Source organism: Galeopterus variegatus, unplaced genomic scaffold (assembly GCF_000696425.1).
Source record: "Galeopterus variegatus unplaced genomic scaffold, G_variegatus-3.0.2 Scaffold1316, whole genome shotgun sequence".
Classification (NCBI taxonomy): Eukaryota; Metazoa; Chordata; class Mammalia; order Dermoptera; family Cynocephalidae; genus Galeopterus; species Galeopterus variegatus.
Genome location: NW_007727427.1, coordinates 346,403 through 369,759, shown reverse-complemented (window position 1 = coordinate 369,759; position 23,357 = coordinate 346,403). Strand labels below are relative to the sequence as shown.

Below are 23,357 nucleotides of genomic sequence, written 5' to 3'. Positions count from 1 at the left end.
ACTTCTCTGGTAACACAGCACACAGCACTCAGGATCGCGCTGTTTCCCGACACTGGTGCTCCAGACGCGCCGCCATTTTCCCCGACCTGTACAGCTCATTTTTCATTTAGCTTACCAATGCTACTCAATTCCAAAGGTACTTAGGTAGCACCTCCCCCTACTTCTTAGTGAGGTTGTTTCATACGTTTGTAATACAGTTAGATTTTTTCCCTCACAGTCTGCATTCTTCCCAGGGATCTTCCAAGTAGAGGTTTTTAAATTTAATTTATTTTTTTGTCTGTGGAAGTACAATTTCTCAAGCATCATTTATTGAAAAGGCTATCTTTCCTTCATTTAATTGCATTTGAACCTTTGTCAAAAATAAGTTGGCCACATTCGTGTGGGTCTATTTTGGGTTCTCCATTCTTTTTCATTAATTTACGTATATGTTCCTCTACCAATATGACTCAGCTTTGATTACTGTTTGTTACATAATAGCTATTGAAATTGGCCAGAATGATTCCTACCACTTTCTTCTTCTTCTTTCCTTTTTTTTTTTTTTTTTAGAATTGTTGTAGCTATTCTAGTTTCTTTGCCTTTTCATATAAATTTTAGAATAATCTTGTCTATACCTATAAAAGAGTTTGCTAAGGACTAACATGAGTCGCATTAAACTTGTATATCATTTTGGGAAGAATCAACATCTTTGCTATTTGGAGTCTTTTAATCTATGAACACAGTATGACTCTTCATTTATTTAGATGTTCTTTAATTTGTTTCATCAATATTTTTCCCTTTATAGGTATACCCAAGTACTTATTTTCTTGTTTACTTAATTTTTAGTGATTATAAATAGAATTGTAGTTTGCTATCCACATGTTCATTGCTGGTATGCAGATATATAATTGATTTTTTTGTAGGTTTATCTTGTATTTTGTCACCTTGTTGAACCTATTAGTTTTAGGATTTTTTTTATAGATTTCTCAGGATTTTTTATATAGACGATCATGTCATATGAAAATAGGGACAGTTTTATTTCTTCCTTTCTGATGTATATATACATTTTATTTCCTTTTATAATCTTATTGTATTAGACCTTATGGATAGACCTTCTAGCAGTAGGTTGAGTAAAAGAAGTTGTCCTTGCTTTATTCTCAGTCTTAGGGGAAAAGTGCTCAGTCTTTCACCATTAAGTACAGTGTCAGCTGTAGGGTTACTTAGATGTTCTTTATCAAGTTGAGAAAGTTCCTCTCTATTCCTAATGTGCTGATAACTTTAATCATGAATAGGCATTGAATTTTGTCAAGTGCTTTTTCTGTATCAATTGATATGATCATGTGATTTACCAGTGAAAGCATCTGGACCTGGAGATTTCTTTTTTAGGAGTTTTTAAATTATGTAATAAATTTCCTTAGCAGCAATTTGACACAATCTCTTAGAGAAAATAAAAGATAAAGAATACTTTCAAACCCATTTCCTAAAGCGAGTTTTACTCTGATATGAAAACTAGGCAAAGAAAATAATAAAACAAAACAAAACAAATAAACAAAAAACTATAGAAAGATATTCCTTCAATTACAGACACAAAAACCCTGAACAAAATACTAGAAGATAGGATTTAACAATATATAAAAAGAGTTACACACTATGACCTTAATATTTATAAGGCTATTCAAATTATCCATTTTATGTTGTATAAGTTTGTGATTTTTGAGGAAGTGGTTCATTCTTTCTAAGATGTCAAATTTATGTGTGTAGAGTTGTTCATAGTATTCCTGTTATTACTCTTTTGACATTTTCAGGGTCTGTAGCGATCTGCCCTGTTTCATTCATGATATTGGTAATTTGTGTCTTTCTCTTTTTTCTTTGTAGTCTTGCTAGAGTTTGGTCAATTTTATTAATCTTTTCAAAGAAACAGCTCTTTGTTTCACTCATTTTCTATATTGTTTTTCTGTTTTTGATTTCATTGATTTATTCTCTTATCTCTATTATTTTCTTCCTTCTGTTTGTTTTGGGTTATTTTGCTCTTCTTTTTCTAGTTTCTTTAGGTGAGACTTTAGATTACTGATTTGAGACTTTTCCTTGTTTCTAATGTATGCATTTAGGGATATAAATTTCCCTTTCAGCACTGCTTTTGCTATATTCCACAAATTTTATGTTGTATTTTCACTTTCATTCAATTCAATGTTTATTTTTAATGTTCCTATAGGTTACCTCTTTGATCCATGGATTATTTATAAACATGATGTTTAGTTTTCAAGTATTTTGAGGTTTTTCTCTTATCTTTCCATTATAGATTTCTAGTTTGATCCCTTTATGGTCAGAAAACACTCTTTAAAATTTCAATTATTTAAAATTAGTTTAAGTTGTTTTATGGTTCAGAATATGATTTATATTGGTATATATTTTGTGGGTACTTGAAGGTAATGTGTATTTTGTTATTGTTGGGTGGTTGAGGTGCTTTGCAGAGTGGAAGTATGGGCTCTCCACTCACCCTTTGCTGCTAGGGGTGAGGGGGTTCACAGTCTTTTTGTAAAATATTACATTTTTATTCTTATTGTTCTCATGCTTTCTTTTACATTTTGAGCAAATTCTTTGTCTACTAACTGGCATCCCTCATTCCTGAATCTGTGTCTTTCGACTGATTTTTCTTCTGGTCATGGTTCACATGTTCCTGTTTCTTTGCATGTCTAATAATTTTTGTTTGAATACTGGTCATTGTAGGTTAAATTGTTAAGTGATTGAATTTTACTGTCTTTTTAAAAAAGTATGACCTTTTTTTGTGGCAGGAAAGTTAGTTGCTGACCCGATTGATCCTTTCCAGGTTTGTTTTTACATTTGGGGGAGGTAAGTCTAGAATAGCCTTTACTCTAGGGATAGTCATGCCCTACTACTAAAAGGTGACCTTTTGTGGCTGACTGTGCTGGGTGATCAATAAAATATCTCTACTCTGGCTTGTGAGAATTTGAATACTTCCCAGTCCTCTGTGTGCTTGGGAGCTGCTAATCTTTCATTTTGTTTGCCAGTCTCCTGCAGTTTCAACTTACTCACATACAGTATTCAAAAACAAACTCAAGGGTATATTTCTCATGTTCTTTTTCTGAGAGGCTCCATCTTCTGTAGTAGTCTTTCCTACAAATTACAGATACCTTGGCCTCCACGAACTCTAATTTTTGTCTCCTCAATTCAATAAGACCATTGTGTTCTAAATTGGCTCCAGGTGGAAAACCAGGATGATTGTGGGGCTCAACTGTTTTATTTCCCTTTTCTTGGCCATCACAGTCGTGGACTGCCTGTTGTCAAATGTCTTCGAAGTTCTTTTTGTTTGTTTGTTTTTAAGTATTTCATCCAATGTCTGGATACAGTGGGAGGGCAAGACAGTTCTCACTTATTCCATCATGATAGAAAGAAATCCAAATAATTTTTTGGACTCATTTCATCTGGAACAAAATTTTTGTGAAGTATGAAAGAGTTATAGTTAAAACACCCAGTCCAGTGCCTGACACATAGGAGAGAAATATTTAATACTAGATATTATGATTATAATGATTTCCATTGATATCCTTCAGTGTGGACTCTATTAACTCAAGGATTTTACTAACAGCAGTGACTTTGGATTCTTTTGTCTTTTTGCATTTCCTAATTTATCTAAGGAAAGCATACAGAATTAATCAGTATGCTTGTAAATTTGCATGACTATTACCAAATGTAATCTCTACCTATTGCCTCTTAGAAAGTAGGGTATTGAGAAGAAATTGTAAAATATTTGAAGTTCAGACCATGATTGCCAGCCTTAATCAAGCAGAAATATTTCATTTTGTATTCTCTTCACAAATGTTATTCAAGAACAACAGTGATTTAAGAGTAATACATTTTTCTCTAAATCAAATTGAAAAAAGAAGAGCAAATCAACTAAAAAGTCAACTGACTCAGGCCAGCAAAGCTTAAAGATATACTAAGTTACTATTAGTAAAGAAAGATAATACTGTATACTAACAAGTCTTTGAATAAAGTAAGCTAAAATTCATATTGATTGGAAATGGAATGTTGGAGTACTGAAAGGTATATAAAACCTTAATATGGGGACACAAAAATGAATCCAAACTTGTTTTCTGTAATTTCCATAATAAATCTTCAAGCACTTTGCATAAGGCTGGTGGCAAAAAGTAAGATCTCTGTAAGACAGAGAACAGCAGGCATCCTTGGGAGTCTTCTGGCTCTGTCATTAGAGTCACCCCAAATTTCTACTGCCAGCCAGCCTCACACTGAGAGCCAGTTGGGGGTTAACTGATTCAACTGGAAATGTAGGAGTGTTAGTTTGTAATATAGGCCATTGGAATCAATCTAGAGGTATCTGAAAACTATGTTTCACTCCAGGTTTCTGCCAGAGCACATATGCTGTGGAAATAGCTGCTGGCTAGTTGGGCCCCTCACTGGCATGGAGTTTATATCATTAAGTTATGTCATTTAATCCCCAGTGCAGCTCTAAGACTGTGGTAGTGAAATCCAGGATGATATAGGTTTGGCATTCTGTCTAGGTCCCCATTCTTAGGATTGTGGAATTTAGATATTTGATAAATGTCTACAGAAAGAGTTCATCCTATTTTTTCCTCCCATCTTTATTCTTGTCAATTCCTTCCAATCTGGTGGGTCCCAAGAACAGGCAGTTCTAGGGATCTTGGATTTCTCTTGACTATATGAGAGGTCCTTAGTGATCCAAGATTCAGTACATGCATTAGGGCTACCCTGGACCCTGAACATGGCATTCACCTCCCTGGAGAAGCTCTGGACTGCAGCATGCCTGGATGGACTGGACTGGCAGCTCTGGGACTGTACAGAGTTTAGGAAATTAGAAGGGTAAGATGTTGACATTGGACTTCATGGAGCACAATGGCAGTTTTGAGTTTTGACAGAATGTAGAAGTAGAGAAAAGTCAAGCCATTACTGTAGCTATTGCTGTAAAGGTAACAGGGCATCTCATTTCAAATTTGCAGTCTTCAGATTGCTAGCTACAGGAAGCTATTGTTTAGTAAATACCTCAATTAAGCTTGTCTTCCTAAATGGTGGGAAACTAGTACTGATGTGTATATTTGTCAGGCCTTCGATTTCTTCCTTTTAGTACTTCTCAGCACGTTCTTGTTTATATGTCCCCTCAACTAGTCTACCATGTAGTGCCATTTGTAATAGAGTGGTCGATGCCCCTTTCCACTTAGAGTGACTGCCTCATTAATAGAAGACAACCTTTGAAACAGGTTAGTAAGAGGCAATCAATTTCATGTCTTTTGTATTGACATAAATGACTATATTTATAGCAGGAAACAAATCCACTTAGACACTACTGAATTATAATCAACCCAGTAGAACCTAGAAGTAGTAAATGTTTCATTTGGCAGATTTTACTTTAAAAATAAAATAGTCGATGCCAGGTACAGAAAGAGTGGGAAATGAAATAGATATGAAATATTTTAGTGTGAGATTCCTCCTCTAAAGTGGTCTGTGACATACGGTAGTTTTATAAATGTGATGTAAACCAATAGCATATAGAAAAGCGATTTAATGCTATTTATGTAAGCCTAGAAGTAATTACTTGAGTGTACAATGAAATCGTGTCTTTTGAAAAAGGAAAAAATATTTGATTTTGGTTTTTTTGCTTTAGTCTATGATGATAGCTGCACTAGGAGTTTTATGTTTTTCATCACATTTCTCTAAGCAAATGGGGGCTTATTTTGAAAATTTCTTTTTCTCGCTTTCAAACTTTTGAGAGAGAGTGCCTTAATTTGATGTATCTTCTCTTCAGTTTTAATGAAATGCTTTTGAATTTAAGAAGCATACTCATTTTGTATTGATTCATGGTGATGGCTTTAAAATCACTTAAAGATGGCTTTGCTCATGTAACTTTTGAGAATGAGCTATTTCCTGTAAGTTGGTGTTTGAATCACAGCGACATCGGCCCTGTGTTCTGGTTTGTAACTTTATAGCAGCTTCTCTCTGAGGTGGGCAAGGACACCCTAGAAAGTTGGGTCTAGGTAGGGGCAGGAGCTCGAGGTCACATTCTTTATTATGGGCGGAGGACAGGCTGGAGCAGATGGGAGCTTCCTCCGGGCCACCGTTTCCCAGGGGAGATTATGTCAGATTTGTGCTAACTCCAGACTTCACAACTGTCTCGCTTTAGGTGGGCCAGGTGTTCTTCCTGAGCAAGTCAGTCTCCCATCCCCACCTCCACCCTGCAGAAGCATATCCAGGGATTTGGAAAGTGGAATAAATTTTCATAATTGGCTCAGGCTAGGCACACATGTCCCAGAACTATACAGAAAAGAGTCGAAAGTCCAGTCTCACACACTCGAACGCACTCATAAACTGTGAGTTTTTGGCTTTCTGGAGTTTCAGAAAAATAAATAACAAGGTTCAGCTGATGAAATACAAAGTAAAGTAGACTTCATTAATGAACTTAGGAGCCCAAGTTTGCCTTTTCATTCAAAGTTGAGATTTATTCAGACATGGGAATCAGCTTCAGTTAACTAGTTAAATAGGCTAAAGGAGAGATTCTCTTTACCCGTGTTACTTTTTTATTTTTCTTTTTTAGTTTTACTTAATTAAAAGATCCCTTGCCTGGACTTTTCTGAGGGTTCTGCACTTTCCACAAGCAGCAGACTGGGCTCTGTTGCTGGAGGTTGTAACTCCCAGCCTCGGATCTCTGTTTTGTCAGAGAACTGATGAGCTTTGGGTGCAGCCGTTTCATCGCCGCTTCTCCTTATCTCCCTAGGTGAAGAGTGTGACATTGACATTAATGAATGTGACAGCAACCCCTGCCATCACGCTGGAACCTGCCTGGACCAGCCCAATGGTTATACCTGCCACTGCCCACATGGCTGGGTGGGAGCGAACTGTGAAATCCGTGAGTATTTCTGCAGCCCAGCTACTGTTATTTAACATCACATTTTCCTGCAGCAAGAAGAGGACTCCGAGTGTGACCAGGAAGGCCCCGCGTCCCTGAGAAATGAGGCAGCAAGGCCCAGGGGGACAACCTGCGTTACCCAGGTGTCCCGAGTCCCAGCTTTACACTTCTGCCAGCTGTCTTAAGCCGCTCCCACTCCCTCCTGAGTCTGAATCCAGCCTTTCCACTGTGATGGGAACGTTCAGATGTCATCTAGAGTTCACTGCTGCTCATGCGGCCAAAAATGTGCTTAACAGAGAAGCATTAGAATCATATCAAAAACTAGAGTCTTTGTGTTGAAAGTTAAAAAAAAAAACACACACACACAGAATACAAATTTTTACTTTGCATTTATGTCTTCAAGTATATCCAAATGTATTAGATTTCATCTATTGCCTGGAGAAAGTCCAGTGAGGATGAGCTTAAAAGGGAAGCTGAAAAACATTTTGGGCCCAAAGCTAAGTGTCCCCTTATGGTGAACTAACAGAAGTTTGAAAATGTCATAATCAAGATCTTATGTATTAAAACAATGTAAATGCTAGGATTGAGGTGAAAGTGAGAACTGGTACACAACTGGGTTTTCAGTTGTTTTGGAAACTGCTAAAAAATTCAACTTTGGGGGCCGGCCCGGTGGCGCACTGGATAGTGCGCTGCTTGGGAAGCAAGGCGGCGCTCCCGCCCGAGGGTTCGGATCCCATATACAGACCGGTTCCCGCTCACTGGCTGAGGGAGGCACGGGAGCGACGCCGAGGGTTGCGATCCCGTTGCCGGTCCCGGTCCGGTACAGGGGCAACACTGAGGGTTGTGATCCGTTGCTGGACACGGAAAAAGACAAAAAAAAAAAAAAAAAAAAAATTCAACTTTGATAGCTACTTTCTTCATTTTTAAATTAGTCAGGGCAGTTTGATCTTTCCTAATAGAGGAAATCTCACCGTGCTGGCTGGGGGATTGCTTCCTGCCTACCTCAGATGCTTCTTTTCATGGGTACGATGTTTGATAAGAGCTCTCTCCTGGGCCTTGAGAAGGAAGAGGGTAATTATTGTTAGAACTGCCCCTCAACTTTCCCAAATGCTCTTATACAAAATGGTCTTAGAACCAGCTCTCCTTGCGAAAGATGAGTGAGAAAAACTTTCTTGTCGAAGAGAGAGACAAGGGACAGAAAGAGATTCCAATGGAAAAAATACTAAGGGGCTACAGTTTGGTATAGATGTTAAGTCCGGTCTGGTAGAATCTGTTGGTGAAAAGGATGCCAGACTTGGGTCGACAGGACCTTAGTTCTTGCCTGGGCCGTGGCTCTCATTGTCCAACAGCATGTAGTTGTGCTGAGCCTCAGTTTACTTATCCATAAATGGAACCAGTATTCATTCTAAAGTTTGGTAATTCTATGAAATGACATATTTTGTGCTTCAGGGCAGGGTGATATCTACTTTTTTTTTTGTCTTTTTGTCTTTTTTTCGTGCAACACTCTTACAAAACCTCAACAAATTTAGCTTAAACAAAAATGCAAATGATCCCTCATACCCACAAGTGGGACATTTTTTCTGGACAGCTCAGGTGCATGTGTTCCTGGTCATGCACCTGCTGATGAGATCACCCCATCTGGCACATTCTGGTTCACGATTCTTTCCGTGCCCTGCTGCACTCTACATAGTAAATGATTCATGCGATGGGACTGCTGGGATGCAGCGACGTGGTGACTTATGAGGATTGCACCTGGACTGGGAGATGGCAGCTGTAGTCACCCAGTGCAGATAAATTTGCTGCCTCCCAGAACAAGAGTTGGATTTATTCAGATCCAGCCTAGATATTAAACCGATTAGCCTGTAAAGCAGCCACATTCGCTTCTACCAGAAGAGTTTTTCGTATAACTTCGTATAATGTATGCTATGGAGCGCCACCGCGCTTCCCAAGCGGCGCACTGTAGCAGTGCACCACCGGGCCGGCCCGTGATATCTACTTTTAAAATTGGATTTGTGAAGATAAATATATAGGAGAGTATGAATAAGAAGAAAAGTCAGGAACACAGGATATCAAGAAATTTTGAAATAAAATCCTATAATTGTAAAAAAATCTAGATTTTACTTTTTCTTGGTGATCATAATATGGGCAAAAGGTATACAAGGATGGAATAACAAAAAGGATCAATGTTGGCTTCAAATTCTGGCTCCATCATATTCCAGCTATGTGATCTGGACAAACAAATTTATCTCTCAGAGCCTCATCTTTCTCACTTGTGATGACATTGGGCCCAGCCAGATAATCCAGGATAATCTCCCCATCTGAAGATCCTCCATTGAATCACATCTGCAGAGTCTCCTTTGCCATGTTAAGTAACATATTCACAGATTCCGGGGATCAGGATGTGGAAGTCTTTGGGGGACCATTACTCTGCCCACTGTACCACCCCATCAATGGTGTCTCATGTCTCCCTCTGTTTGTTCTTGAAGGTTGCAATGTTTGGGGATGGTACAGAATCGGTTGTAGCTGTTACAGCATTATCCCAATAATTATGATGAGTGTTTGCATAAACATTTCTTATGCTGATTGAATGTGAAGGAATGGGGACTAGAACACATGCTGCTCTTGAGGCCAGGGAACTGGGTTCTAGGCCTGGGTCTCCTGCCCCCCGACCAATCGCAGGACAGGAGGAAGGTCATTTCATCTCTCTGGAGCTCAGTCTCTCCATCCATAAAATGAGGGATTAAATGACATGATTAGTGTTCATCCTCCTAGCTCTAAGTATTCCAGGCTTCATCCTCAAAATAGTATTGAACTTTGCCAGGAAGTACAGATTATAAGGCAGATATTTACTATTGCCTTTTCCCTTGCAAAACACCACAAAACATTTATTACTGCATATGAGAAAAAAATTCAGTATAGAATATATATGAGATACTCACAAATACACACCAAGAGTATATGCACATGCTGAAAACTGAGCCTCCGTCAATGAAGGGCTTTACACATCAGTAGAGATTCTAAAGCCCCACCAGGAATTACGTGCAAATTAATACCATGTTAGCTGTTCCATGGTTACCTTATATGCCAGTGTTTACCGTAATAATGAGTGTTTCTTAGAAATTTGCCCTTTAGAGTTATTATCTGGCCTCCAATCAGTAATAAGAAATAAGAATCTAGCAGATCATACCAGATTGATCCAGGACCACCTTAATAGGGTTATTGAAATAGCTATAGTATTTTATACGTATTCTAAGGCAAATGCAAACCCAGAGTTCTGGAAGTGAGCAGAACAACACGGGTGAAATTTTAATTCTGTGCCACGAGTTCTCACCACCTTGGGATTGGTCACAGTTTTTTTTTTTTTAATTTTAGTACAAGAAAAACATGCCTTCCTAGAATCAAGGTCTATTAATCAAAATTCCTGTAAATCTTTACATAGTGGTGTGTTTTGTTTTATCTGTGTTGGAACTGTAACATTTATACAGTTAGAGTTATAGTCAACCTTGCTGATTGACAGTTGGCTAGTTGTGTACACTGAACAGTTGAATCTGTGGTTAAACTGTTGAATCGACGATATTCTGCAGTTGAGGAATAGATAAATAAGCTATCTTAACTTCTACATTCGATCAATAGTCATGGGCCCTTTATTGTCAGGTGTTGAAAGTGGTTCCTGGGATATGAAGATTAATGAAACAGCCTCTGCCTTCAGTTGCTTGTAATCTGAGGGTAGGTCAAAAGATGTCATGAGAATCATTGTGAGGCTTTGCGCAGGTACCTCCAGGCACCCAGGGAAGGGGAAGATAACTCCTCCTGGGGGCAGAGAAGGAGTACAGATGGATATCTTGGGCCTCTTTCTTTCAAAATAGATGGAATTTAATAATGATTGAAGAAACCCATCAAATGATTATGTCATGTGGCCAGTCCTTCTTACAGGTTGAGTGAGCATCCCTATTCCCAAAGTCTGAAATCCACAATGTCCCAAAACCCAAAACTTGTTGAGTGCTGAAATGATGCTGAAAGGAAGTGCTCACTGGAGCACTTCAGATTTTGGAATTTTGGATTAGGAATTCTCAGATGGTACATATTCTGTAAATATTCCAAAATCCAAAAAAAATTGAAATCCACAATACTTTTGGTCTCAAGCATTTCAGATAAGGGATACTTCGTGTGTACACAGATAGGTTGGATTATTTGGTTTTTTGGTTATCATTTTTACAAAAACTAAGATTTTTTTAAAAATAAAAATAATCTTCCCCCTCATCCAGATCGCCAAATCACTCCCGCAAGGTAACAACTATTAGCCAGTCATTGTGTTTTCTTCCTGATGTACTGAGTCGATATGTAAGTATATGTTTTCTACCATACAAATGGGACTACTTTATGTACACTCTTCAGCATTTTGCTTTTATGCTTAGTAATATGTTGGCTCAGGCAGATCTACCTCATTTTTTTAATGCCACATGGCATTTTCATTCTTTAGCAGCTTCATAATTTATTTAATCAGACCCCCTGTTGATAGATAATCAATTTGGCAGTTTTTGCTATTAAAAGCAATACTGGAATGAACACTCTTATATATATGCATCTGCCTAATTTGGGGCTGCTTTAACAAAATGCCTTAGACCTAGTAATTTATAAATAACAGAAATGTATTGCTCACAGTTCTGGAGGCTGGGAAGACAGCCGATATGGTGTCTGGTGAGGGCTCGTTTTTCATAGATGGTGATTTTTTTCTGTGTCCTCACAAGTGGAAGAGCAAGGCAGCTCTCTGTGGAATCTTTTTTGAGGACATTAATCCCATTCATGAGAGTGGAGCTCTCATGACCTAATCACCTCCCAAAGGTCCCATCTCTTAATGCCATCACCTTTGTGGTTAGGTTTTGACATATGAATTGTACGGAACACAGAGATTCAGACCACAGGAGCATCTTTGTGCATACTTGTGTGAGAATATCATTAAGATACATTCTCAAAGATTGAGTTGGCAAATTAAAGGGTTTTGCATTTGTTGATTTTGGTTGATGTCATTTTAATTTTTCAAGAGCATTTATTTATACATTGGCTCTTTGCCTTTTTAAATTTTTCCCCTCAGAAGCAATGGTATGAGGGCCCAATGGTGACTTGCAAATACCATTTAACCCAGAATTACCTTATCCAATACTTTAAACACCAGGATTGTATCCTGTACTTACTTCTTGAGGAGCAATTGTGGCTAGGCGTAGGGAAAGCAGCCTGACTGAATACGAAGAATACTATTGTGAAGTTCTGTCATTGAGAACTCAGTTCCATGAGTTGAGCTGGTTTTGAATCCCAGCTCAGGTACTTATTCCTGGGCCAGTAAACAAGGTCTCCGAGCTGAGCCGAGCCTTAGGCCTTGATAAGTGGGATAATAAATGTAAATAGAGTGCAGTGCCTGGTACATAGTAGGTGCTAAATAAATAGTGCCTTCGTTATCACCAGCTGTCATTGTCTTTAACAGCTAGCAGCTTCGGGGTGGCTGCTCAAATGAAAGGCCCCTGTCCCTGAAGGAATATTGATCAATTAGATGCATTTTGACTTAATCACTACTAATTTTCTGTAAACACAGAGTAGTTTAAGATAACAGGCGTTGTATAGATATGTAGTTGTTATTGATATAATTAGACCTGGACTTTTCCATTCCAAAGTAGATACAGATATCCCATGAGGAGAATCTTTCAGTTCTTCCTGTCTGAAGAGTACTGATAGAGATATATATATATATGAATATGTACATATATCTAGCATGGGAAATGTTTTTCAGGCCTTTTGACTGCAACCCATAGTAAGAAATATGTTTTACATATTGATGCTTCATATAACACACAGACTAACATGCACACAAAACATAAAATAATACTTTTGCAAGTGTGACACAATCTGATATAGTTTTCTAATTTTTTTTTTTAATGTGGGTCTGGCCCCAATACATTGATTTCCACAAAGTTTGATTTCCTTGCCGTTTGGAAGATGCTGCTTATAGACTTAAGCGTGTGACTTTAGAACCAGAGCGCCTGGGTTTACACCCAGGCTCTACCACTTACTACGTGTGAGCCTGGGCAGGTTACTTCCCTCTCAGCGTCTTCTTTGCTTCCTATATAAAATGGAGATAACAACAGTGTCTATCTCATAGCATTTTAGGAGGAAGAAATGAGTTAACTCCTAAAGCACTTAGAATAGTGTCTAGCACATATTGAACTCTCAGAAAATGTCAGCTATTATTAACCAAAATAATGAGCTAAACATCTAAGTACAGCTATCTATTCGACATCACCACTGAAGTGTCTTAAAGGCACCTCCAGTTTAACATGTACAAACTAAGGATCTTCTGCACAAGCCTGGTTGTCTCACAGTGTTCCCTGCTTGGCCACAGCCTCATGGATCCAGCAATACAAGCCCAGAAACCAAGGGTGTGATGCTGCCCTTCTCTCTTTTCACTGGCCTATGCAAGCTGCGTTTAGTTGGGTTCACCATCTCTAATGCATCATGCACATTCATTCGCCTGTCCGAATCCACCCCACCGCCCCAGGCCCAGCCACCACCAACTCTGTGCGCAGACTGCAGTAGCCTCCAAACCAGCTTCTACCCTTGCCCCTCACCCCTTTCTTTACATGCAGCCAGACGGATCTTGTCAAAGCACAGATCTGAACACTCAAACCCATCCTCCCACCATTTCCATCCCTGCCCATGCCAAGCTCTTGTTAAAATACATGGATGACTGTAGACAAAAGGCCATGCTACTGCCTACAGGGCCTGTGCAGGCTGCTCTACCTTGCAGGGTGGTGCCCCCTTGTCACTTGGGCCACTCTCTGCCTCACTCTTGAGCAGCCACACTGTCCTCCTTCCCGTCCCTGGCTCTGCTCTCCCCCCTCCTCCCCCAGGCCTGTGCTTATTCTGGCTCCATGCCTGGGACAGTCTCCCCTCTGCTCTTTTCCATCCCTGGTTAGTGCCTACTCACCCCTAGAGCCCAGCTCCCTTGGGACTGCCCTGGTGCATGCTCTCTTGACACTCAGTGAGACGGAGCATTCCCGTGTCCTCCCTGTAGCACTGCAGAGCTTGGCATTGCTGTCTTAGCACAGCTGTACTTTAGCATTTATTTTGTGGTCATTTGCGTTTGACCTCTGTATCCCTCACTCTTTATGCTTGGCACACAGCAGGTGCTTAATGCATGTGCCCAGTGAATGGATTCCTACAAAGAAGATGACCTATTCCTTCCATTCCCTTTCTCCACTCATTCCTCTTTTGACAATCAGCAAGGGTTGTTAGCATTTTGCAGTCTCATTGACTGCTTTGATTGTCCAGCTAAACTTTAACTATAGAAAATGCAATTTGAAATCCCTCCTCACAATTGTTCTAGGCAGCAGATGGTCTCAAAAATTATTGAGCTAAGTGATATCTTCACAAAACACACTATTACTCACTCACTTTCACTCTCTTTTTAAAATAACATAGGTTATTTTAATAAAGTAACCAATTAACTAGTCTAATTATGCTCACCTTGGTAAATTAGAAAATAGATATGGGCAATGTATTTTAGAATAAATATGTAAATCGAGTGAAGTCTATTTTTGGTAGCCTGGAGGTCATTGGTGACTGGTTTTATTCTCTGCTTGGCTGCTGATTGTCACTTTCATCTTGAACAGCTGCTCTGAGCCTATTCCCTGTACCTAGCTCAAGGTGATCGTTTCAAGCCAACTGAAATGTTTTTTTTTAAATTATTATTTTTATTTTGTCAATATACAATGTAGTTATTTATTGTGTCCCTGAAATGTTAAATAGGAAAGCACTTTGGAAAACACTCTTACAAAACCTCAACAAATTTAGCTTAAACAAAAATGCAAATGATCCCTCATACCCACAAGTGGGACATTTTTTCTGGACAGCTCAGGTGCATGTGTTCCTGGTCATGCACCTGCTGATGAGATCACCCCATCTGGCACATTCTGGTTCACGATTCTTTCCGTGCCCTGCTGCACTCTACATAGTAAATGATTCATGCGATGGGACTGCTGGGATGCAGCGACGTGGTGACTTATGAGGATTGCACCTGGACTGGGAGATGGCAGCTGTAGTCACCCAGTGCAGATAAATTTGCTGCCTCCCAGAACAAGAGTTGGATTTATTCAGATCCAGCCTAGATATTAAACCGATTAGCCTGTAAAGCAGCCACATTCGCTTCTACCAGAAGAGTTTTAGATGACAATAAGGTGAATCTAGCTTTAAAGAAAAGGGCAGGGGAGTGGGAGGAAAGCAGAGGTTTCAGGAGAAATTTTGAGAAAGTTTTCTCCAAAGTCCAAACAGCTTGGAACATAGCATTTTGGGAAATGGAGCAGATGGTCTAAAATGCAAACCGTGTAGGCAGCTTATTAGGCCTGGGACACAAAACCCAGTACGGTTGTTTATTTCACTGTAGAGGCCACGTGGTTGTGCACTCGCTGCATAAACACCATCGATATGATGTGTGAGTTATTTGTATGAAGTTGTGCATAGACCACAGACCTCATGCCATCCTCCATAGTGATCAGATCTGAGAACTCTACCCAGTTGGAGTAAAAACATAGTGCTGGCTGCTCTCCTGTTGATGCTAAATGGCTGTTATAACATACTCCGCTGAGTACTGGATTCCAGCCTGCGACTGAATTTTTTAGGGAATGTTATAATACTTGGAAATCAAGTGAATCATGCTTACTTAGCCAGAAAAATGAGTTGTCTCTCTCAATGCGCATGAAGTGTTGCCACGTGAAATGGCTGCCTATTTGGGGATTAAGCCTTGGTTCTGGTTTCACAAAACACCTTCTGCTTTCCATTGCAACTATTTATTTTCAGTGATTTATGCTGCTCTGTCTGCCTGAGTGTAAGTTGGCTCAGCTGGAGCGGTGAATGCACTACTGGTCAGTTTCACTAAGCTCCACGGGCCCTATGAGCTCAGGCAGGCAAACTTGAATGGCAAAAACAGGCTTCCAAGGTCTTGGTAAGTTATTCAGGAGTCAGAGGGCCTAGACACAAACTCAGAAGTCACTTCATTCATCTGTTCTCCAACTCTCAGGACCCATCTGGGCCAGATGCTTAGGTCATTTTTCTGTTAGGCTTCTGGGAAATGGGTCTGCAGACCTGGCTTCTTGTCTGGGTGATAAAGATTCTTTATCTTGACAAAGAATAGCTGATTCTGATTTTTAGATTCTGTGATCTTGTGGCTAAGATGAGGCTACAGGTATCCAGAGGACACAAGCTCTCTCAGCTAAAATGGAGCAGTGACAAGAGTCCTGAGGATTTATTTCATGGGAAGACACACTCATTCTCATTTTCACCTCTGAATCCCATTTCCAAGCACCCAGAGTCCCCCACTTAGAAGCGATGGCTGGGAGGGAGGGTGGGGGTGGTGATGTGAGTGAGGTGGAGAAGGCGTCCTCTTGTCCACACGAGCTCAGCTTCTCTTGGGTCTTGGCCAGCCCTTTTTATTTGTCACAGTTGGTTTTCAAATCCTATTTATGTTATCTAGACAGTTCCATTTGTATGCGGGTCTGTAAACAGGTCATCATTTGACTCTCTCGACCTATGCCAAACACAGACGTTACCTCCTGTCCTTTCATGTTCTTTTTTCCTGCTGGTACAAGTCAGCGCTTTCAGGAAGGACACAGGGTTAATGCTCGATAATCCTCAGCTCAGAGCGTGTGCCTTAGAGGATAGCACGCCCCTATTTCTTCTTCCCTCCTTTAGCATCGCGGCTGCTCCTCTTTAGGGAGCACATGCCCACCCACTACATGCCCAGGAGTGAACTGTTTACATTTTTAACATGTGTTCTAGCTTCTACTCACAGCAAGCCAGTGTGGTATTTGTTGTTATTTTTATCCTACAAATGGAGAAACTGAGGCTCAGGAATGTGGAATAAATGTTGGAGCTGGGATTGAAATCGATGATGGTGTGATCCAAAGGCCCGCATTTTTTCCACTGGCCTCGAAGATAATCCCACGGGTGTTTTCTCCAAATAACTTACTGCTTTTTTATCGTAAAATAAATAAATACATTATTATTATTATTTTTTAAAGCTAGAAAAGACTACGAAGTATAAAGAAGACATAAAAATCATTTGTGATCCTGCTTTCTGGAGATGACTGTTGTTAGCAGGTGGCAGTGCAGAGGCTGAGACCTCACATCCAGGCTCCCATCTGATGGACTCCACCGCAAGTGATGTCAATTCTCTGAACCTCCTCTGTAAAGTGGGCAGAGGGAATAACATATATTCTGGTGGTTATAGTGACTAAATGAGATGTTTCTGAACTGCTCAGTCCATCGTAAGAAATGATGTATGTTCGCCTTGTTTTTATTTCTATCCTTTTGAGCTTTTCAGTGTACAGATGGATATTTTAAACTCACATGCAGTTGTTAAACTATTGTACTATACAAGTAGTTCCTGTCTGGTAACATTCTTTTATTCTTTTGCTGTTTAATGAACATCCTCCCATCTCACAGGGTTGAATATTTCGGTCATTTCCCATTTTTTCACTTATATCTGTTGCAGTGTTGTTGGTGGGGTGGAGAAAGCATATGGGGGTGGGAGAACTCTGGCTATATCTGTAACATTTTACTTCTTTTGAAAAACTATGAAGAAATCTAAGGCAAAAGTGGTCCAATATTAACATTTATTAACTCCGAGCTGTGAGTATATGGGTGTCTATGCTGATTTCCTAAGCCTTTTTCTAAATGTGTAATAGTTGATGATTTAACATTTAAAAATTGTGGTACTAAGAAGAACATCCTTCTATATACAGCTTTATGCATTTACAGGGCTATTTACCAGCACAAATGCTAAAATAAGAATATCTGGGTCACAGTACAAGTTAGTTCATGGAAGAACCATGTATCAAATTACAGTCTCCATTACTGTGCACCCTCGTCAACTGTGGTTATCATAACTTTTAAATAATATTTAGGAGCTGGTTGAGGAATCGCTTTCTTTGTAATCATGAAGCTAAACAATTTTTATTTGTATTTCTTTGATGAATGCCACCCTCGTCAACTGTGGTTATCATAACTTTTAAATAATATTTAGGAGCTGGTTGAGGAATCACTTTCTTTGTAATCATGAAGCTAAACAATTTTTATTTGTATTTCTTTGATGAATGCCTCTTTATATCCTTTGCCCATTTCTCTGTGGTGTATTTCTAGTTTTCCTTATGATTTGTAAGATGTCCTTATGTGCCAAGGATATTAGCCCTGGGCCTGGATAATGCATAGAAAAGAATTCTTCCCGGTTTGGACGGTCCTTACATTTTAGTGACTGATGCAAAGAGGGGAAAGACCTCACGTTCTAAGGGCCGCAGCTCATACCCAGCCATGTGCTTGTTTTCGCCTGTAGACCTCCAGTGGAAGTCTGGGCACATGGCCGAGAGCCTCACCAACATGCCTCGGCACTCACTCTACATCATCATCGGTGCCCTCTGCGTTGCCTTCATCCTGATGCTGATCATCCTGATCGTGGGGATTTGCCGCATCAGTCGCATCGAGTACCAGGGCTCTTCCCGGCCCGCCTATGAGGAGTTCTACAACTGCCGCAGCATCGACAGCGAGTTCAGCAATGCCATCGCGTCCATCCGGCATGCCAGGTAGGCTGCTGCGGGGCAGCAGAGGGAGGGAGACCCTGCTTTCACGCGTGCATTCTTGGTACCAGGGTTATACTATAAACAGGGCTTTGCATCCACAAAGAGAGGATTGTAAGGAATGAAACTTAGGTCCAACATAGTTTTGGGGAACACCCTGCTTTCACGCGTGCATTCTTGGTACCAGGGTTATACTATAAACAGGGCTTTGCATCCGCAAAGAGAGGATTGTAAGGAATGAAACTTAGGTCCAACATAGTTTTGGGGAAAGGGTCATTAGGTCACTTTGTAAGCAGATCCCTTTTAATTTGCTGCTAGTTTGTCGTTACATTTTGTTTACAGTGAGTACGTTCATTTATTTAGTTTGTGTTGATCTGTGACTATAAATATCTGATTCTTAATCACTGTGTATTGAAACTTTTTTGATGATTCCTTTTTGGAATATCTTCAGCTATGTTGCTCTTCAGTCAACATGGATATAAATGATTCCATTTGACTTAAGGGCTTACTCAAAGAATGATAAACACCTATTATTCTATTTTTAGAGTTCATATGAGATAAAACAGTGTCCTTTTCTGGAGGAGGACTCCTGCAGGGACAAGGAATTAGCACAGTGTCATAGAAAGAGGGTAATTTCGGATGCCTGAGGCACGGTATTGAATCTTAACTACTCCATTACCTGACTCTATATTTTACACAGATCATTTAAACCTCCACAAATACAGTTCTCTCAACCTTAGAAAGGGATAACTCTACCTCCTTATGTGACAGTCATGTTAAATTACAAATATTAAAGGATTGTACAAGTGTAAACAGATAACTCCATATTTGCTACCCTGCATCTATTATGTAACACTAAAAAATCAGCTAATATAACATTTTACTGACTTTTGCAAGGAGTATGCATTCCTAAAGTAATAGTAGTACTGAATGCTGAAGTAAGCTGTCTTTTCTTTTAATGGATGGAACAGTCCAAAGCACACAATTGACGTCAGTGTACTGTAATAAAAAGTGAGCTGAGCTTGGTGTCTTAAGATTGGGACTTAAGGGAACCATTAGCTGTATGGTCTTTGCTGGAATGTCATGTACCACTATTAGTCAAGACGCATGAAGATCTAAATTCTGCCTGAATGGCATAGAAACTAAGAGTTTCCAAAAGTGTGCTTTCTCCACAAAAAGCCCCCAAATCTAAGTCTCAGATCTTATAGCCATCTTGTCATTCCAACTGAAGCAAAACTCAGAACCCAACTTCCAGGGGGAGGAACCAGGGAAAAGAGAACTTGAGAGATGCGGAGCATCTGCCCCAATGCTAGGTGTGAGCTGCACCCAGCCTTACGTATGTGCCCACGAGGGTGAAAAGAGCATTCAGATCTCCTCCAACTCAGGCCCCACATAGCTTCTAATCTGGGCTCTTTCCTTTCAGAGTCAGCTCAGCTTCCAGGAAGCCCTGATACCAACCCCTGCAAGCCCCACCTTAATTGTTTATTTGACTCTTTTCTCCACTACCCTGTAAATAAAGAGCAATGGCATTTATTTCTGTGTTTCCAAAAAGTCCTGACACATAGTAGACCTCACTAAAATTTGAGATCTGAAATGAATGGATGGTCTCAGTTAGGGGTTGGAATAGGATGTCTGACCTGCCAGAGAGGTAGGTTTGTCCCAGGACACCAGCTCAGTAAGAGGCTCCAGCGTGGAGGAGTATTTGCAGTATCCTGAGATCACTGGACTGGCGGTGGAGAAGGTAAAAAGGAACAGAGAATTGACAAGTTCCTTTGGTGCTGAAGAGTCTTCTCTCTCTTCTCCATTCTTGGAGGGGCTTAGTTGATCAGGAGGGAACTGAATCCGTGGCTTTATATTTCCACGTATTGGGAGACCCAAGAAATCAGATTTTTTCCACCCCCCAAGCATCTGTGGCTAAGATCCTTCAAGGCTCAAGAGGAAGACTATTTTATTTCAGCCCTGGAATAGTTTAAGATAGGTTCTTCTGAACCTCCTGCTCGTACAGCCCACCAAGAAGATATTTAACTGAATACTCCTGGAAGGAAAGAATAAACTTGGAAGCATTTACAAACCTCGTTCTTATTTGGTCATTTCCATCAAAAATATTTACCGCAGAATTCCAAGTTCCTACATGCACCAGTGACTGTAGATAAAATTATTGACATTAAAGCAATACTTTCCCAATTATCTGGGATTTAGGAAAACTTCTCTTCTGAACATTTATTTAGCTACAACCTGTGGTTTCTGCAGCTTGGCTGTGTAGAGGCCGTGGCTTGGTCTCTGGCTGCTTGGCCTTCTCTGCTCCCTTTTCCTGGAAACTCTTGAAAGGCATTGGCAAAAATTCAGACCTTTTGATGTTGCCCTCTCCCTAGATTTCAGCAGCTAATGTCCATCTCACGGGTTGTCTCCCTGACAGTTGCCTGGACTTTGGATTGGAATGACTGCAGCCCAGCGGCCATGCATTAAGTGGGTCACCTGTGACATAAGGCAGTAACTGAGGAAATGTCTCGTGCTTTTGATGTCAGCAATCAGTTGGTGCTGGTGCTAGTTGAGAAGGAATCTTCTGTCTCTCCCTCTTGTCCCAAGAGTCATCTATTCCAAAGCTGCTTTGCTTACACTCAGGCAGGAGACAGTTTGTAACTGACCAGTGGGAGCAAAGCCACCGCTCTTCACGTTCTGATGTGGAGGTCACATCTCGGTTGTGGATTGCTTGCTCCTCTCCCAGCCAGAAGTTTTCTGATCACAGAAAACAGAAAAAGGAGAGCTGTGAAAAGGCATGTTTGTTTTTTCCCAAATAGCTCAAAACCTTTGAATTTTGGTCTTTATCGAGATTAGATGCATTACTGTTTTAGCTGTTGACTTTCAGGGGACTATGAACTAGAAGAATGTACACTCTTTGATCTGCCTTAAAACTCATTGTAGTATCTTTTGTTTTGTTAGAGAAATATGAGCACACAAGTCTTGTCAGCAAATCTGATGTCTGAGATGTTAGCACTGTCAATATTACTGGCGCTACGACTTCTATTTGTGCCTCTAAGATGGCAAACATTTACTGAGAACTTCTCATGGGCCAGATACTATGCTAAATCATTCACAAGTAACTCATTTGCAAGAATCTCCCAAGAATCCTGGGCACAAGGATTAGTTAGCTCCTCACGATAGGCGAAAAGAATTTGGGCTTAGCAAGATAATGCAATGTTCACAAGGGTCACAGAGTTTGTACATGAGAAATCCAGGATCGAAGCAGGTTTGCTGATTCCAAGGTGGTGCCTTTAAATGCTGCAGTACACAGGCTCTCATCAGGAATAAGTAAAGTGAGAGCCACGATTTATGGGTTCCTCACGTGCACGAAGGCTGCAGTAAAGTGGTCAGAACCCAGGCTCGGAAGCCAGATATGCAAGGGGTGCGGTCTCAGTCCCTATTTCCTCATCTGTAAAACAGGACAAATGATATGTACTCACCTCACAATGTTGTTATGACAACGAGATGAGATGAGCCATCAGTGAGAATGAGACCACAGAATGAGAAGTTGAATGTGTGCTCAGAACTGTGCCTGATGCTTGACCCTTCAGGGGCTGCAGGAGGAGCTGGGGATAGAGCCACCGAATCAGGGCCCTTGACCTGCTTTTCCAGGAGGGGAGGATGTGTGTCAATTCATCCTCATTTTAAAAAAGTCTAACTCCCTCAGAGATCCTCAGCAGACATTTCATAAGTGTCATGGTCTATGGTCATGTTGTGGGACATGAGTCACCCCGGGTGGGAACAAGAGTGCTCTACCCAGCCAGCCCCACTTAGCATAGAAGAAACATTTTCTTGTGTTACTTTTTTAAACCTTATTTTTTAACCTGACAAGAATGATTTCTGAGTAAAACATCACAGAGAATATTAAGTGAAAAAATCATTCAGAAAACAGTATGGAGTGTATTTTCTCAGTTTTATTAAAATATGTAATAAATATTATATATGACACCTTCAGAGATGCTTCATGCATATTTGTCAAATAAATTGAAAGGATGTGGGGTTGAGGAATGGGCAGACTAAAGAATAATGCACAAAACATGGTCACCTGGTCCTTTGGAAGGAGGGACTAAGGGTAATTCTCAAGGTTTTCATCAGAGACCTGTAAAATGTTTCACACTTTGTGGGCTGTAGGGTCTTTGTCATGACTACTCAACTCAGCGTTTGCAGTGCAAGAGCAGCCAGAGACCATATGAATGGGCTTAATGGGGTTCCAATAAAACTTTATTTAAAAAACAGGCAACAGGCTGGAATTGGCCCACAGCCCATAGTTGGCTAAACCTTAGTCTACATTATAATTTTCTCTAGCTTCCAAATTTATTTTATTTTTCCCAGTTAAAACGTACCTTTATAATAAGGAAAATAGTGTTATTTAATAAAAGAACAGTTACAAAAAAAGTCTTGCAGTAAAATAGGCAACTTCTTATATAGGTTTAGTGTCTGAGAGTTTAAAATAGATTTCTACAGGTGTCATCTTGTTTATTTCTTAACATCCATCCAATTCTCAGAAACAAAGAAAATATGAAAAGCTATGAGCATTTTAAATGTAAATATAAATGCACATTCACTTATCACCAAACGTGAATTTGCCACTGTGAGAGGTGCAGGAGATTCAAGCAAAGTCTTACTTCATTTTACTGGTATTTAAAGACTATGATCTTTCTTCCTTTTTTTTTTTTCCTTTTTTTTTTTTTCCTTTTTTTTTTTTTCCTTTTTTTTTTTTTCCTTTTTGTCTTTTTTCGTGACCGGCAACGGATCGCAACCCTCAGTGTCGCGCCCGTACCGGACCGGGACCGGGAATGGGACCGCAACCCTCGGTGTTGCTCCCGCACCTCGCTCAGCCAGTGAGC

The 23,357-nt window shown here is 40.1% G+C and overlaps 1 protein-coding gene across 1 annotated transcript in view; it reads left to right on the top strand.

Annotated features, from left to right (window-relative positions):
- The window catches only part of DNER (delta/notch-like EGF repeat containing), a 69,584-nt gene that overhangs the window by 36,577 nt on the left and 9,650 nt on the right, over positions 1-23,357 (top strand). Inside the window, exons 4-5 of the mRNA XM_008576250.1 lie at positions 6,743-6,874; positions 18,249-18,495. Coding sequence (XP_008574472.1) covers positions 6,743-6,874; positions 18,249-18,495 — 379 coding nt within the window. The remainder of the gene's footprint in view (positions 1-6,742; positions 6,875-18,248; positions 18,496-23,357) is intronic.